The sequence below is a fragment of the Ictidomys tridecemlineatus genome, unplaced genomic scaffold, assembly GCF_052094955.1.
Source record: "Ictidomys tridecemlineatus isolate mIctTri1 unplaced genomic scaffold, mIctTri1.hap1 Scaffold_77, whole genome shotgun sequence".
Lineage (NCBI taxonomy): Eukaryota > Metazoa > Chordata > Mammalia > Rodentia > Sciuridae > Ictidomys > Ictidomys tridecemlineatus.
This window is the reverse complement of record NW_027525652.1, coordinates 446,664-466,034: the sequence shown is the minus strand read 5'-3', so window position 1 is coordinate 466,034 and position 19,371 is coordinate 446,664. Positions and strand designations below refer to the sequence as shown.

The 19,371-nt window shown below is 32.5% G+C and overlaps 1 protein-coding gene across 5 annotated transcripts in view; it reads right to left on the bottom strand.

The window, feature by feature from the left end:
- The window catches only part of LOC144374595 (uncharacterized), a 113,233-nt gene that overhangs the window by 69,582 nt on the left and 24,280 nt on the right, over positions 1–19,371 (bottom strand). For all 5 annotated transcript variants that reach the window (XR_013433957.1, XR_013433956.1, XM_078037368.1 and 2 more), the window contains exon 2: positions 12,514–12,568. Coding sequence is in view for 3 of the 5 variants with exons in the window: in XM_078037368.1 (XP_077893494.1) it covers positions 12,514–12,568 (55 nt within the window). In the remaining 2 variants the exon portion in view is untranslated. The remainder of the gene's footprint in view (positions 1–12,513; positions 12,569–19,371) is intronic.

Here is a 19,371-nt window from a genome sequence, read left to right as displayed (position 1 = left end):
CTCAAGGGCCAATTTAAAACCATCTATGACTAGAGGAAACAGAAAAATAACTCCTTTTATTTTCTGCTTCAATTTATTTTCTGGACTGAACTACACAAAAATACACACAAAAAAATTAGAAAATGTTTACTTTGTTATATTGACTTTCTGAGAGTTGGCAATATGATGCCCGAAGATTGAATTTAATATATCTCATCATTTTCTCTCATGCAGTGAAATTACTTAGCTGGTTGATTGCCTTTTTTTTCTTCTTCTCTCTTTTTAAAACATTTTTCTAGCCCACTGGCCTATTCCTTCGTTGTTTCCACAGGAAAGCTTGGCAGTCATTGATGCACTATGGAGTAGTAGCTATCAATTCATTGGAATTCAGTAATTTCACTCTATGATTATGTATTGATTTAGAGATTAAAGTAGAATTACCTCTTTCTGTTAGATTTTTTCCCTATTGGCAAAGAAAAAGTTCATGGCTTTAGAAAAACACAGTAGTTTTAGCTATTGTTTGAAATATTTTTAAAATATCTATTTACTCAAAAGGAAACTACACGGGTTCTTATATTACACAGAACAAAAAGTATATCTGTATTTTGGAAAACTATAGATTTTTTAATGTCATCAAGTCAAAAGTTCAAGTTAAAGGTTTTTTTTTTTATAGATCAAATGAAAAAATATTCTAATTATTGTCTGATTTGGAAAATGGAAAGGTTGACATTGAATTCATTTAGATCACAAACACTTAATGCACACTTACTTTGGTTTAAAAAGTTACCGTGAGGTTGAGATTCAGAAGAATAAATAGGGCCCATGTTTCTCTTTTGCCCAAAGTACATGCAGGTAGTAAAATAATTGAAAAGGAAATGTTATACAGTTGAAATGTAAGGAAAGAAAAGAGGATGGTATATCTCACATGTTCTTTATCAGGAAAGAGTAAAACCTAGTGTGCAGATATCCCCGTTTGGACACAGCCCTTTGTTAAAAAGGATTCACAACAGATCTCAGAGTTTGAGAAAAGGAAAATTGGATTATGCAATTGTGCTTTATTAAATACCATAGTGATATCTGAAGTAGATACGCTTAGTAATACATTCCAAATATTCAACTCAAAAGACAATACGAAAAATTAGAGACTAAAAGGACATTACTCCAAATGCATATTGTGTAGCACTATTATGATATAATTAATCAGCGATGATACCCAGAAATTAGTGTGTTACACTATCAACTTTGAAAGGAAGCATCCAGTAAATATGTACATCACCAAGTCAAATGTTAGACTCTTATAGATTCAGCTCTCTAAAATGCCTATTCATTTTGTCATATTTTTTTTTATTTTACTTCAGGTGTATTACTTGGTTCACTGTGCTACCTAATTCCTATTGTTAACATCCTATTTTTAAATATAGATTTGTCATAAAAATCAATTCACCAGTAGCAGTTTTCACTATACCTTTCATTAAAGATATACAACTTATTTTTAATTTTCAAAATCAATAAAAATTTTAAAATTTTATTGATATAAATTATATGAAAAGTTTCCATCTAAAAAGCTAAATGCATTTCATAATGCCTCAAAAAGTGTATATACTGATTTCCAAAATATTTGCTAAGTCTCTTCAAGGCTGAGCAAGTTCTAAAAAAGCTCAAAAGCTATATTTGAAGCAATTTTCATGGACCCAAAAGGCATGAATCTATATTAAAATTCCATATTAAAATACCATTATTCTCTCCTGGTGAACTCCTGCGACTCACCTCATTCAAATATAAATAAGGGCACTAGACAGGAAGCTTTTCCATTGTTGCAGAATATGCTAAGTTATTGTCTGGTGCACAAATTCTAAGACTGTGCACCTTTCTCCATATTTTTATTCTAATTAGGTTTTAGGCAATTGTTTATTGTATCTATTTGGAGGAATGTGTTTCATGCTGTGTCCTTCTTTAAAAAGATTAAGTACTTCATCAATCCTTAACCTCTTAGTGTGTCTCATTAGTTTGGTAATTTATTCATCAAAATACACTCTGAGAGATGTTGGGATTGAAGAGCTGGTGTTGATCCAAGAAAGCATGCTGTGTGGTGCCATGAACCCTATCACTTAGAGTAATGTGCCTGCCCAAGGAGAGGGAGAGGATTCCTCCAGAACAGGAGAGAGACAGGAATGTTTGTGCCTTTCTGCTTCCAATCCACATAAAATCTTTTGAGATATGCCCACCTGTAAATATTTTAGAGGTTAAAAAATGCTATAGAGCTGTAGCATAGGGTGAGCTATGTTTATAGAAGCCAAGAATTCCAGGAACTCTTTGAAATCAGCATTTCTTTATATAAGTCACTGCTACAAATTAAAGGAATATGAAAGAATCATTCTCAAGCTGGAGAAACTGTATTAATACTGAAAGCATTTCAGACATTTTAATAGATTGAATTACCACTCACAATGGGAAAACAGCTTATAAAGGAGTTATATATTTTACATACGATTCTTTTGTTATGTGTGAGTTAGAGAAAGAGTGTGTGTGAGGCAGTGGAGAGTGAGAGCCAGAAAGAGTGAGAAAGAGAGTGAATAAGACAGAAAGAAATCGTATATATTGCATAAAATGGAAACGAGTTAAAATTCAAACGCAATGCACAATGTGCGTTCATACATTTACTTTTTTTAAGTTGGCTCTGACTAGTTTGGACCTCAATTATTCTGAGGAGCTTATTAACGAAAATTTGAAATTCAAGCCTTTGTAATGATGACAAAAAATTCTCTGATAAAAACTGTGTGCTGTGTGGCCCTTACAACGTTATTCTGTGGATCAGTGGTAGAGCACTTGTCTAGCATGTGGAGGCACTGGGTTTGATTCTCAGCACTGCATATAAATAAATGAATAAAATAAAGGTCCATCAACATCTAATGCTATTCAGCTGAAAAGCATTATTATTATTATTTTAGTAAACATTTGATCTCCTGTCTCATTTTGGTAGATATGTGCCCATCTGCTACTCATCATTCTTTCTGGCTTAGTGAGGCAAGGTAAGTGTCTGATCTGATTCAGGTCTCTCCATGGATAAAATCTGAGAAACCCTGTGGTTCTTATAATCTAAAAAATTAAAGACAAGAAGAAGAGAAGTGAAAACAACGAATAAGAGAAGAATGGAAAGCAGCATAAAAGACAAAACCCCCAAAAGTATGGAGATTAATTTTATTTGAGTTATTGAGATGGGGAAATAAAAAAAAATCATTGTCTCAGCAAAAAAAGGTTGACAAGTTAAAGTAGAGAGATGACAACTGGATTTTTTTTTTTAAATCAGGAAAGACGGCTAAAATGGAAATATTTATCCTTGCATCTAGCTGGTTTCCTAGGGAACAATTCTAAACTCGGTATTCATGAGACAATGAATGGGATGCAGAAGGTCAGTCTAGATTTGTTGGCAGGTTCGGACATAAGAGGTGAAGTTACATGACTGACTTTGTCACAGGTGAACAAGGGAGCCATCTGCAAATCTTAACAAGAATCATAAAACAGGCTGGACAGAGATTCACCTGCAAAAGGATGGTTCTTTGAGATATGCTGTTTTCCATAAACCCCAAAGATGAGGATTTAGGATAACAAAAAGTTGGGGTTGACTTCTTAATCACTGTTGTTTTCCGGAGCATGTATCTGAGATGAAATTTAACATTACCAGCAGAAAGGCCAGAGATGGGAAAGAAAAAAAATCATTTTTAAATTTAGGAACATTGCATTCTTTATGTTCAATTTGCTCTAAATAAAATTCATTTTATAAACTAAAACTTTTTCAAGTTTTCTTAAATATCCAATTCTCTGTTGTTTTTAAAACTTTATTTCTAAATTTTAACTTCGTTTTGATATTTATATTTTCTTTTATAAGCAATTTTTTATTCTATAAGACATTTTTCTTACATAGGGACCAGGTAAAAATAACCTGGTTATTTTCTCCAGGAATTATTTGTTCCTGGAAGATATGACAGTAAACTGATAACTCAAATTTATGATGAATATGTGCTTGAAAATCATTTTCTTAATTTAAATCAATTTCTTAATTTAAATTATTATTTATATGTAAGACCAGTATATTTCATATAAATAATTGGACATGAACAGCATCATCTTTGGATCTGTTTATTTTTTTAACATTCCCCTCAACATTCAATATAATTTACTGTGGATATTTTATGATTAAAGATAAATTCAACTTTCATAGACAGAAAATTTATATTGATTAAGTAACCCAACATCTCCATTTTATTTAGATAAAACTTTATGCAGAGGATTTCCTTAATTTACACAAATAGTTGTTTTGAAGTCCAAGACTAAAATTTAGATTTATAGACTCCTAATGTAAATTAATTGCATTGCAACATATTCATAGTCATGTTTTGGAGATGAATGGTGAAATTCTCTTAATATGACCATTGGCATAGATTGAATTTAGAATAGGAAGACTAAAAAATACCAAAAAGCTATTCATAGGAAAAAAGAAAATCTAAAAGTTAACATCATTACTGGAAATATGCAACAGAGAAAAAAAAAAGAAAAATGTTGCTGTCAATAAGAAATAGTGACAAAACAAGATCAAGCCAAAGGTGCTATCATTCTTAACAGATTAATAACAGCTTCCCTTTCTTAAATGCCTATTCTTAATGTTTTTACAATTCAGGCCAGTATTGACAATTGCTCACCTAGATTAATATGAAAGTGTAAATCTGATGTCAGTTTGCTTTGATAAAAGTTGGAAAGCAGATAAAGTTGATCCAGGTCTCTTAATGGCTTTGCATACCTAATGCTGATTTGCTTTGTCAATGAAGGAAATGGCAATTGTTTTTGGCATATTAATTTCAGCTCAAGGGTAGCCTCTGGTAGTTTTCTAAAACTGAGCCTATGAGGCAAACAAACATCTTTTCTCCTTTAAGACAGAAGGTATTCCAATGGCAAGATCATACCAAGTCAAAAGTAGAAACCAAAAAAATCAATCACAGATTTGAGAGTTCTCTAGATTATGCTCTTTATCATTGATTTTGTTATTTTTTTTTTGCTTGCTCATAGGTTTTCTAGGAATCAAGACATTAAAGAAAAAAAGAGAACTATTGCTAGAAATCCAATATATAAAAACACGAAATACTAGTGTGATAAGTAGAAATGAAAAGTTAATTAAATTATTCAATTATGTCAGCATCATATTTTCATATAAATGATAAGAGGATTATGTCACAGTGTAGACTTAATAACTTACAACTTCTCTATAGCAGCAACTCATTATAAAGAAAAAATGGGGTTCAGCTAAGAAATGCAACCACTATACTTTCCTCTTTCCATGTTAATCCATTGTGGGACAAAAGGTACACTCCAGTTTTAATGATAAATAATCTAATCAATAGAATATTTAACAATAAGTAATCTAAGCAATAAATAATTGAAGCAATGTTTATAGTTTGACTCTGGAAGGTTCCCAGAGGTTCTGGAGGTTTGGTTTCCAGTGCAGCAATGTGCACAGGTGGAGCTCTTAGAAAGGGATGGATCAGGAGGGATCTGACATCTTCAAATGGATTAATCCATTGATTATTTATAGCTGATGGCTTATTGGGAGGTAGTAGAAACTGCAGGGTGTGGGAGCTAGTTGGAGGAAGTAGGTCACTGGGGGTGTTCCCTGAAAGAATATTGCTTGTCCCCAGCCCCTTTCTTGCTTGCTCTCTCCACTTCCTGGCTTCAATGATGTGACCACCTTTGCTGATGATGTGACCCTTCCTTCCATGGTTTTCTGCCTCATCACAGATTGATCAATTGATCATGGTCTGAAGGTTCGGAAATTGTGAGCCAATGTAAATCCTTCCTCCTGTATCTTGATTTTCTCAGGTATTTTCCTCACAAGCTTACCTCGGTAAAAATAACTTGGCTATTTTCTCCAGGAATTTCTTGTTTCTGGGGAAGGATCCACATCTTTGGCTAGTGAGGGAACATTATGTAAGAAAGATATCATCTGTGACCTTATCCTTTCCTGTTTTGCTTGTATTTTTTTTTGTCCACTTTTATGGTACCTCATAAACTTTTCCTAAAGTAGACTACTTAAATGTAGGATCAAAGCAACCAATCTATGGTCAGCATACTTTCTGATCATGCTTCTGATTTCATTCCTTTATGCTTTTGTTCTTATCTAAAAGTTTATTAGTCAAGATTTTAATGTAGTTTACTTAGAGTTGCTGAAAGTTTTCAAGGTTTTTAATCTACTCTTTCAGAAACAAAAAAGATTTAAAAAATCCTCAGATTATTAGACATATGATTCATCATCCTCTAGAATCATTTGTCCTATTTTCTGGATAACTCAGTAATATTCAACTCTCAATTTAGATACTAAACTAAACATTACTGAGGTGCTGTTTCCATTATAAATTAGGGAATCTTATAAAAAGTCTTTGCTTGAGTGACTGGATATTTCTCACCATAAAAAAGAATATGACTTGACACTGTGTTGGGCACTTAGATATTCAATTATTAAAAAGATTTAAATAAAATCTGTATAATTTGGTTGAGCCCACAGATATATATCTTTCACTTCATATAAACTCTACCCCAAAATCTCTGAAAGTCACATGTTTTAAAGGAAGACACAGCATATTTTTTTACCATTTGGTAGAAAAATAACCTAAACACTATTCTTAGTTTGCCTTCATATTATATTATGTTTTTTGACCTGAGTTCATGAATCTTAGTATACAAATGCTAGATTAGCATGATCACAGTCATGCAGATGTCATGGATTTAATTCATGTTACAAAAACAACATCCTGATGAAAAGAATGGAATGTATTTAAAAAATAGAAAATGCATATTTGGAATTATCAATTGATGAATCAATTGCCATTATTTTCAAGAATATTTTTAGGTCAGTAAGTATGTCTAATTGCTTATTTCTAGTGTCAAACAATTGATAGTGGAATTTTCAAATAATTTCAGTTGTTGCATAGATTTATTTTTCTAGTGAGTAGAATAGTATTCTTACTAATCTCTTACTTAGAGGTCTTTATTTGAAGATTCATATATTTCACTTAAAAATGTGAATATGAGATGGAGTTTTTTTACCAATATCTTAATGTTATTTCTCCCAATAATTTAAAATAAATGTACTTCTATAACATTCATGATTAACATTGAATGTGAAAATATCTATTCTGGAATCATTATTTAGAATAACTTTGGATAAATGAGTTTTGCTCAAGACTAGAGGAATATTTTAGATTCTGAAAATAATCTATGTTAAAACTTTAACCTGTTTTAACATAGATATGATTGAAATAAAACCTGAAGAGAGGTATATACACCATCAGTAGCACACACAATCTGGGCTTTTCCAAATATAAATTTCAGCAGATATAATTTTTGGTTCATAAGTCAAAATTCAGGGAATCTTTTTAGATCTGTAAAGCCATGTATTGTTAGTGATAAAGAGCTAGAAAGACTCATCTTGCTTCAATTCTCTGATTAAACCATCTGCCCATAACACTCTAAGTAATTGACTCACAGATGATACTATTTGAAATTAAATATTTCCATTTATTCCCAACAACAATTATTTCACTCAGAAATCTGACAATAAGAATAAAAAAGCGTCTCAAATTCTAACAAAGGACATTATTGTAGTAACTTGGCTTGATTTTCCATTAATGATTTAGGCTATTTGAATGTCATTTTAAACATAAAGCCTAACTATGTGCTTTGGTAAACAGCCAATGTTTCCAACAACCTTTTAATATTTCTATATGCAATTTATTATGTTGCATATGTCACATTTTAAAAATTTGAGTGTAACAGGTATAATATGATTAAGTAAACAAAACACTTTCTTATATTTAAATAAAACACCAGTGATATTTTTAAAAGCTGCTTTAAGCAGTTGAAAGGTATTTTTATTGAAAATGTATAGAAAAAAGTTTTTTATGTCTTTTTCCATTAGGATGTTGTAAGAACTCTGTCAATAATGTGCCACGACTTTTTAAAAATTTTAGTTTCTACATAGTTAATAAATTACGTAAATATTTGGTTCCTCGATTACAATTTAGTCTAAAATTGCTACTTAATTCATTTTATGAGATCCCATGGAGAGTTTCATTTAACATCATTCTTCATCCCTTTTGTAGTCATAAAATGTAGTTATGTTGTTTTGTTTTCCAAGATTGAAGTAGTTATGTCCATCTAAGTGAAACTTTTTAGAATCAGTAGCCCCTTTATATTCATCGATGTTTTAGAAGGGAAAAAATAGATTTTATAAGCACTAAATTATGATAAAATTATTCCTAAATGTTATAGAGAAAATAACGAGGATTTGTTTTATTGGTCATGCATCAGAGTTAAAACAGTTCCTTAGCACCTACAGTAGGCAATCTCTTTTATTATTTTAAATCAAACTCTAGAGCATGTGTCCTTAAATAAGACATCAGGTCTGTGTTGCTGCCTCTTTCCTTTGGTATAACTCAGAGACCACTTGTCACTAATGTAGACCGTGATGGGCATCCACTGGTGCTATGTCATGTTAACTGTAAGAGTTGTCTGTGCCTTCATGAAGAACCCCCAGATTCACTAAAGCATTTTGTGTTATGTGTTTTCAACAAACACTTTTTATCTAGGAAATGTTGTGTCTGTAATGCTTGCTCCTCACATGCTCAGCTCTCTGTTTAGCAATCAACTTATCAGAAAGGCCTTTCTAACCCCTCTGATCTCAAATAGCACCTACCACTTCCCATCCCATTATCCTTCTTTATATTTCCCTATAGCACTTATTTCCTCCTAAGCTAGTAGGAGGGATTTAAATTTATCATCCTTCACAACTTGGAGAACTGCCTGTAGAAATTATCTGCTTTTTGCACTTTCAGCTAAAAATTACATAGCATTGTTAAATATGTAGAAGGTATTATAAATAAACATTTTTTGGGTAAATGAATGCATGAGCTCTATGAAATATTTGTTTATTTTGGAGATTTCTGTTTCTCAGTTTAGAAGGGGAAGGGGTTTAGCCACATAAAAGCACATATTTTATTTTGGAAGTATGTGGGTATCTTCATGAGCAGTATACCTTCAGCACTGATTCATAATGTCTCATAAGTCCACATGAAAATAATAGAGATTTGATTGTACATGATTTAAATGTACCAAAATGTACATATCTTAAAGTTGTATGTCCAGTTCAAGTTCCTCGATCCAATATTTAAAGTGCTGCATCTGAAAATATTAAATGAAATGAGGTGACTATGTTATGTACTTCAATGAATTTTCCTGGTGACTGGCCCATATCCTCCTTGTCAATGGGCACACTAGTTCCATAGCTGCTGTTGCATGTTAGCTGATAACCAACCAGATACCTTTTACCCATAGAATTTCACTCAACAAAACATAATCTCAGAGATGTTTCCCTCCTCCCCAAATAAGCTGATGACATACTGATAGGGAGTCCACAAATGTGGTCCACGTTACCTCAAAGTGGGGCTAAATTTGCCTTGTAATCTGGGCTACAGAGTGCTGCATACAGGAGCCACATTCTTGTTTCATTTTTATCCTGTTCTTTATTCCTTTTCTCCTAAGAATAAGCCCCAAGAAACAAATACTTGTAATTAGTTTGTATAACTCTGACCCAGTACACCCAGTCTGAATATCTTTGACTGATATTAAGGACTCCTGTATTATATATATATATACTTGATTATTTTAAATTCTCTTATGAAAAAAATTGCTTCCAAGTTAGATCTACAAGTCAAAAGCAGATTGAGAATGAATTAGTTCTCCTGTTAAATCCAGGGCCATTTGTGTAGCACAGATGTTGAAGTCTGAATAATGCTAAAAATACAATACCTAGCTTTCTATTTTAATTTGTACAATGTCAGAATCCATACAGAGTTATATCCAATATTGATAAATAGAACTACATAGATATTTAAATTACCAGTTTATCAGAAAGTACCCTAGTCTGTAAATTTTCTTTCCAAAGTTTATTTTTCTTAGTTTATTATCAACCAGTGGTGCAATGGAGCCATGATGTTGTAACTGAACCACTGGAGCACTTTGTCACTGGGCCTTCTGTAAATGATGCAATTCTTGCAAGCTTATAAGTAGTAAAGCAGGAAATCAGTTGTGATAAATTTTATATACTCTTGCATACATTCCTGGGCTTGATTTGGGTGAATTTTCAAGGAGATTCACTTCATATTAGTTTATATCAATTTGCTATATGTTAGGATCCCTTAGCGGACTTTAAAAAAAATTGTTTATAACATTGTATTAGTCAACTCTCTGTCACTATGATAAAACACCTGAAATGATGAAAGGAGAAAAGATTTAGCTTGACTCAGGATTTCAGAAGTTTTAGTACATGGCCACTGCTCCAGTTGCTTTAGGCTCATGGGGGCAAAGTGTCATGGCAGAGCTCATGGAAGATGTGGCCTGTTCACCTCATCCAAGCCAGAAAGCAAAAAAAGAAGAGAGGAAGGAGCTTTGCTTCCAATTGCTCCTTCAAGTTCATGACCCCTTGACCTAACTTTCCTCAACTAGACCCCCTGTCATTATGGCTCTATCAGCACCCAGTATTCCCATGGCGTAGAGACCAAGACTTTATCACATGGACCTTTGGGGAACATTTCAGTTCCAAAATATAGCAACCACCAGAATTTTTAATGTAATTCATCAAGAATGTGGCCTGAGAATCAGTATTATTTTAAAAGTCTAATGTCTTAATATCACTGTGCCTCCACAGTTAAGAATCACTTCCTACCATGGCTTGCTAAGTAAAGAGTATGCATGCCAATTTCCTAAGGAACACCAAAACTGAAAATTCTTACACTGGTAGAAATTTGTCCTCTTAACCTTATTGAGCACTGTGAATGGAATGTGTTCTACTAGTCCATTGTCAAGAAGTCCCTCTTTTATCTACCATGGTAGGTCCATTCAGTGCCTTTCACCACAGTCACGTGTCACTTAATGGTGGGATAAAGCCTCAGGAACATTGTTGGACAATTTTGTTATTATCCAAACACCATGGAGTGTGCTTACACAAACCTAAGTGATGTTGCCTGTTACACACCCAGGCTCTCTGATACCACTTATTGCTCTTAGTCAATAAGCCTGCTCAGCATGTTACCATACAGAATACTGAAGGCACCTGCCACCCAGTGCTAAGTATTTGTGTATCTAAATATGTCTAAACATAGAAAAGTAACAGTAAAATTGCTAGCTGATAGAAATTTTCAGCTCTGTTATAAGATTATGAGAACACCATGGTATAATCATATACATGGTCCATCATTGACTGGAGAACATCATCATGCAGATATAAATAGCAGATCTCTAGAACTTATTCATCTTGCATAATGGAGTACTGGCAATATTTCTTCCCTTGGGGATTATTCAACAATAACTGGAGATATTTTTGTTGTTGTTATTGCAACATCTTTAAGGATGCTACTGATATCTCTTAAGTAGAAGCCAGAGATGTAAGTAAATTTTCTACAAGAATTACATAAGACACTTTCCATACATTAAGCAAACAATTATCTGCCCTCAAAATTCAGTAGTGCCAAAGGTGAGAAATTTTGTTCTCACAAAACATTTACTTAAGAGGCTTATCTTTAAATTTCTCTAGTATCTATAATAATATGTCTAGTCAAAGTCCTTCTTAGGGCACATTAAATAACAACATGATCCAAATTAAAAACCCCTTAAAGCTCATAAAATAGATGACACCAAAGTAGCAGCAATTTAATTATACATTATATTCTGTTCATAAAATTTAAACTTCCGTGCAGTGACTGATAGTACCATAAGAGTGGTACTTTCAAAAGTTACCAGTTTGACCAAGCAAAAAAAACAATATTTGAATCCTTCAAACTCTCTGGAGTATACTTCTATGCAGAGTCTTTCATTTGATTCAAGATAGAAAGAGAAAGAGCCACTTAGAATGAATCTGAGATAGACTGTTACCCACATGAGAACCCTCGAATAATCTTGAAAGCAGAGAATTTGTTCAGGTTCCAGCAGCAAAATCAATCCTTTCATTACTGTGGTTGTACATTTACACTGCCCGCTGCCACCTAGCTCTGCTCTTCTCCTCTAAAGAATTGGGGTCTTAAATGGACACCGAATTTAATTCTTTTTGAGCCCCTTTCCCTGCCTAATTCTGCTTGCCCAATCAATCCATGTATTTGTAGTGAGGCTTCTAATCAATGATCTTCCACTACTTTCTCATGCCAATGAAAAACACAGGAGTAGACACTTGCCCCAAGCTGCACCAAGATAGTTTATCTTCCAAACTTTGAAGGTAAAGACACAGGAGGGAAAACCTGAAATAATCTGAAGATTTCTCTAGGGGGCCAGGTGTCACAATTCTTAAGGATTCCTAGCTCCTGTAACTCTTCTCGATTCCTACCTTCTATGTTCCAATCAAGCTTAATTTTGTGATCATGTAAGTCAAATTCCTAGAAATTAAATATTGTATTTTGTATGAGAGTAGAAATATTTGTGTACTGTTCATGAGTTACTTACCAGTGTTGTAATCTTGGACTGGTTTCATGATTTCTCTTTGCCTCCATTTTCTTATCTGTAAAATGAAAATAATAACATCATAAATATATCATAATACTGCTTTGAGATAATCTATGCAAAGCACTTTATTAAGTAAAAAGTAAGCACATAGTAAGAGCCAAATAAATGTGATCATTATCATTTTATGGATGATATTAAATCTTTAAAGTATTTTGAAACTAGAAATTTAAAGAAATTTTCTTATTAATTCAAGTATTCTTGGTGTTCTAAGTAGAAAAATCATATTGTATATAATTAATGGTAATTTAATTCTATTTTTAACTTTTATTTTTTAACTTTTCTTGTCTATGTGTATTTTTGAGAATTTTAAAAGTCAGAACTTTAACTGATATATTTTAAAAGAGTCTTCCTGGGGCTGGGGATGTGGCTCAAGCAGTAGCGCGCTTGCTTGGCATACTTGCAGCCCGGGTTCAATCCTCAGCACCACATACAAACAAAGATGTTGTGTCTGCCAAAAACTAAAAAATAAATATTAAAATTCTCTCTCTCTCTCTCTTAAAAAAAAGAGTTTTCCTGAGTTCTTTGTTAAATTTCATTTTCTAAATTTCCCAGGTTTCTTTAAATTCTTTAAGGTTTTAATTGAGGTAATTATTATTGGTTGATTGCTACTTTTTCTCCATATATCCTGACCTATCACCCTACATTGGGTAATAATATTAAATTCATAGCTGTCTCTTCATCTGTTTCTCAAGTCTGTTTTTCACATTAATATGATTTAGTTTTATTTTTATTATAAGAACACTTAACATGAGATCTACCTTTTAAAGATTTTTCAGAGTACCATGTAATATTTTTTTAGTAGGAACACAATCCAATTGAGTTATATTCACTACCTTCAGGTGTCACATAATGATAAAAATGTATTATTAGATGATTTTTACTGTTGTGCATACATCACAGACTGTACTTACACAAACCTACATGGTAAAGCATTCTACACACTTAGGCCATATGAAATAATCTATCACTCCTAGGCTATAAACTACATAGCATATTACTGTACTGAATATTATCAGTAATTGTAACACAGTTACATAAACATGCATGTTTATTTTTCTAAACATGTCAGAAAAATACAGTAAAAATACAAGGTAATAGAAAATTTCAGCTCCATTAGAATTTTATGAGATCTCCATTGAATATGTGATTCATTATTGACCAAAATGATATTGTACAGCACATGACCATTATTCAGTAGTTGTCTAACTTATTCACTTTGCATAACTGAGACTGGATACTCTTAAATTATCAATTCCCCATTTTCTCGTTTTACCAACCGCCTGGTAATTATCATTATACTCTCTACTTCTATAACTCTTAGAAACTCACTTAGAGAAATCATATAGTATTTGTTTTTCTTTGACTGGATTATTTTACTTAGCATAATATCACCAAGGTTTATCCATCTCATCATATATTATAGAATTTTCTTCTCTTTAAAGTAGAAAAATTTCATGTATGTATATACCATATGTTTTTTTTTAAAAAAGAAAATGCTTTTATTTTTTAAATACATGGCAGTGGAATGCATCACAATTCTTATTACACATATAGAACACAATTTTTCATATCTCTGTTTGTATATAAAGTATGTTCACACCAATTCATGTCTTCATACATGTACTTTGGATAATGATGTCTATCACATTCCACCATCATTGCTAACCCCCTACCTCCTCCCTTTCCCTCCCACCCCTCTGCCCTGTCTAGGGTTTGTCTATTCCTCCCATGCTTCCTCTCCCTACCCCACTATGAGTCAGTCACCTTACAGCAGAGAAAACATTCGCCATTTGTTTTTTGGGATTGGCTAACTTCACTTAGCATTATCTTCTACAGCTGCATTCATTTGTGTTCTTTTTACTTTGTTGGGAAATGGAGAGTAAAATGGTTTCCACATCTTGACCATTGTGAATAGTGTTGCAAAGAACATAGGAGTGCCAATATTTCTTCAAGATCATGATTTAAGTTATATTTTACATAACCCAGAAGTGGCATTGGTAGTTGATATGGTGTTCTATTATTTTGAGAAAACTACATGTTGTTTTTATAGCATACATATAATTTTACATTCACAGTACAAAAGTATACACAGTTTACATGTCCTCCATATCCTCACCAACATTTGCTATCTTCTTTTTTTCCCCATAAGATAGCTAACCTAACAAATGAGAAGAGATATCTTATTCTACAATTTCATAACAATTCGTGAAAAGGACATCTTTCCATATATTTCTTGGGAATTTATTTCCCTTTGTAGAAATATTTATTCAACTCTTAGACCATTTTTAATTGAATTATTATTTTTTTGCTATTAAGTTGTGGGATCTTTTTATATAATTTTGATTTTAATAGCCTACCATATGGTTTGCAAACATTTTCTTCCATCCTATAGCTTGTGTTTTTGCTATATTTATTGTTCCTTTTGCATTGCAGAAATGATTTGGTTTTATGTAGTTACACTGGCCTGTTTTCTTTTCTTTTCTTTTTTTTTTTTTTTTTTGCTTTTTTTAAATCTGTGCTTTTGGTGCCATATCCAAGAAGTCAATACCAAGACCAATGTCATAAAGGTTTTCCTCCATATTTTTTCCAGAGATTTTGGTTTCTGATTGTAGGTTGAAATCTTCAACTCATGGTGAGTATTTTTTCCACACAATATAAGATAAGTGTATAATTTCACACTTTGTATGTGGATATCCAGTTTTCCCAACATTTTTTGTTGGAGACTATCCTTTTCCAATTGTGTATTCTTGGAATCTCTCCTGAAGACTTACCATGTAAGTATAGGTTTATTTCTGCTCTCTGTTCTATTCCTTTGGTACATCTGCTATTAACATACTCTTTGGTTGTTGTAGCTTTTAAATATATTTTGAAGTTATGAAGTACTATACCTCCAGCATTGCTATTCCTTCTTAAGATTGTTTTGGTCATTTGGGATTTTTGTGATTCCCTAGGAATGTTAGAAATTTTTTTTCTGTTTTTACAACAAAAACACAAACATTATTTAAAATGCCGAAGAAGTCCTCAGCATTTTTGTGGGGGCGTCTGTAAATGTCCTTGTCTTTCCTTTCATTATTGAAGGACAATTTGGCTAAGTATAGTAATCTTGGTTGCTATGTTATTTTTTTTTCTTGAGGTGCTTTGAATAAATCATCCCACTTCTTTTATCTTGCAGGATTTTTGCTGAAAATCTGCTTTTAGTCTTAGGACAATCTCCTTATACGTGAGGGTTTGGTGTTCTACTACTGTTGTTAAAATTCTCTGTTTTAACTACTGGCGATATGATTATATCTCAGTTTGGACTTCTTTGAATTATCCTTCTTTCTAGTCCTTTGGAATTCCTGGATTTAAATGTCATTTCCTTCCCTATTTGAGACAAATTTCCAGCCACTATTTTACTTTATTCATTTATTGTTCTCCTGTTCTCATTGAACAATTTAATGGTAGTTATTTTAAATTCTTGTTTTGGAGATTCATATATCTTTGCTTAATTTGGGTCAGTTTCTGTGATTTTACCTTCTTCCTTGTTTCAATACTGTTTCTCTTTCTTCATTGTCTTTTACTCTTTGTGTTCATATGCACACAAGAGAAAATTTGCTACCTTTTCTATTCATAGATTGGTTTTTCACAGGAGAAGATACATCATCGATTAAACCAGCCAGAGATTCTGTGGACCCCTCAAACAGTTGTGATGGTCAGAACCATAGATTTTGTTCTTAGTGGCACCTAGTTATCTAGAGCAGGCCATGTTGTCATCAGTGTTCAACAATAGATAATACCAAATCCAATCCCCCAGGTATGACTTGGAGAAATTGGAGTGTTTTATGCTACGTTCCACACTTTTCCTTCGCAGGGAGCATTTTGATTATTTGTTCTCTCTTTGCTTTGTATTGGGCTATGAACAAAAGCTATGATGAGTGCCATGCTCCTTTGTTCCCTGCTGATGGATCCTGTCAAAGGCCCAAGCCAATCTCTCAGGCAGCACTAGGAAAAGTTCCAATATTGGATGTGTAATCAAAACCTTTTCCTCCTTAGAGAGAAACCTGGAGTTGAGGTTTTCTTCTGTTACATGGTGCCATGCAAGGGAAAGGGACCACAGGGTGTCTCCAGTCTCTCTACTACTTTTGATGTGGTTGATTTTGCTTTCACCTGGATGCAGGGAAATTCTGACTAGTTTGTGGATTTCTCACAAATGGCATCAATTTAATTACCACTAGTGAAACAGTTTGTGTATCATGGAAAGGAGAGTCCAAGGCTTTATATTTCATCATTTTCCTCCTTGTTATAAATTTTCCTAAGTTTATTTTCTAACCCCTGTAGTGTGCATTGGAATTCTCCAATAATCACTTATTTGGAAAAATATGTTGTTGTTTCAACATGCTTTTTTTCTGATAAGTTATTGTTCATGTTACATAATTCCTTTGTATTCACCCATGTGCTGTCCTTGAATAGTCGATAGAGAGCCAGATTGTTCACTATTTTCCAGTAGAAATGAAGTCATCCCCCATTGGTGGTAGTGGAGGAGCAATAACACGGCACTCCTGTTTTTCTTAATCACTGGTAGTATCAAAGGGGCCCAGAGGAAAACCAGGCATTCTTCCCACTTCAGATTGAGAAATCTGCATGTCTACTCTACCCTGCATATAATTAGATAGGACAACCCCTTCCTCTGTGAGAGTAGAATCTGAGAAAAACAAAATAAACTTTAAGATTTAAATAATCTCAGGAGTATAATTGTATAATACCCACATATACAAATTTTAATTAAAAAATCTATGACCAACAACTCAAATAGTCAAACTAAGCAATATTTCAAGTAATTACCAATATAAGAAAATGACATATCAATAGAATTTCAAAATATACCCAAAGGAAAATAAAGCAGTACAATGAAGAACCATACATTCATAAATTGGACAACAGGATGAAATAGATCAGTGTTTTTTAAAGGACAACCACGCCCATCCAATATGAAATACATAATTTGAATACATCTGTAACTCTCAAGGCCCAGATGGTTTACTGGAAAATACTACCAAATGGTCAATGAAGAAAGAATAAATGCCTTATCCCTAAGGATAGCAATACAATAAGGATGACTTCTATCACTAATCTTATTTGACATAGTTCTGAAAGATTTTGTGATAATGCAAGAAAGAAAATAGTAGGAATGTGGATCAGAAAAAATATTTGTACTATTTTCAGTTCACTATGTAAACCTGTCTGATGAATCAAAGAGATAAAATCTTCTACATCTAGTAACTGAGCCCATCAATGTTTCAGGATATAAGACCAATATATACAAATTAATTCTATATCTATACACTAGCAATAAACATGTAAATATAAAGGTTAAACATACAGGGCCATTAATAATCTCTCAGAATAAAACTGTAAATCAAAATAAATAGACAGGACTTATATGTTCAATCAAAAAAATATTGATGAAACAGAGATAAACCAAAGAAAACCTAAATAAAGGAGACAATATACAATGTAGAAGGATTGGAAACAAGAGAGGAAATATAGCAATTTCCTACAAATTTATATACTTGTTTCATAAAATTTCATCAAAATCATAGCAAGCTATATAAATACGGGCACAATTATTCTTCTTTTTTTAAAGAGAGAGAGAATTTTTAAATATTTATTTATTTATTTACTTTTCGGTAGACACAACATCTTTATTTTATTTTTATGTGGTGCTGAGGGTCAAACCCAGCGCCCCATGCATGCCAGGTGAGGGTGTTACCACTTCAGCCACATCCCCAGCCCCCAGGCACAATTATTCTAAAATGTTTATGAATAAGCCAAAGAACTAGGATAGGCAAAATAATTTTGAAAAAGAATAAAACAAGAAATCTAATCACTTTCAAAATTTATTATATCTCTACAACAGTCAAGACTGTTTTATTATTTGCAGAACACACATAGTACAATAGAACAGAAAAGGGAACATGGAATTAATACAAACTACAATATACTCCATTTTTGACAAATTAAAAAATCAAAGCAATAGAAGAAATTTAAATTTCCCAATAAATGGTGTTGTGATATTTATACTTCCTTAAACAAAAATAAGACCTTAATATAAACTTCAAATCTCATATAAAATCACCTCAAAGTAGATCAGAGGCCTAAATGTAACAGATATAATGATATAATATTTAGAGAGAACTATAGGAAATTTGTCACAACTATGATTAGGCAGAGTTCTTAGATTTGACACCAAAACCATGATTCAGAAAAGAAAAAAATAGTAAGTTAGACTTTATTGAAATTAAAACATTTTACTTAGAAAAACATTCTTTAAAGAAGATGAAAGGACAGGCTACTGACTTGAAGAAATGTTTACCAATCACAAATTCAGCTTAGTACTAGGGTTGAGAATACACAAAGAATGCTTAAAACTACAGCAACAGCAATAACAAACAAAGGTATGGACAGAGAATTTATATTAAAAAAAGCTATACAGCCTACAAACAACCATATAAAAAGATGTTTCACATCATTAGTAAATGGAAAATGCAAATTAATACCACAAATCAAATATGGCTATATACCAATCAGAATCACTAAAATAATCAATAGTGACAATGCAAAATGCTGTTGAGAATGTAAACTGTACCACTTATGCATATCTAATGGAGATATAAAATGGCACAATTACTTTGAAAAAGAATTTAGCATTTGCTTAAAAATTAAGCATGCAAATATGATATGACTCAGCAATTGCATCCTGGGCATTTATCCCAGAAAAATAAAAATTTATGCTCATTCAAGAATCTGAATAAATGTCAA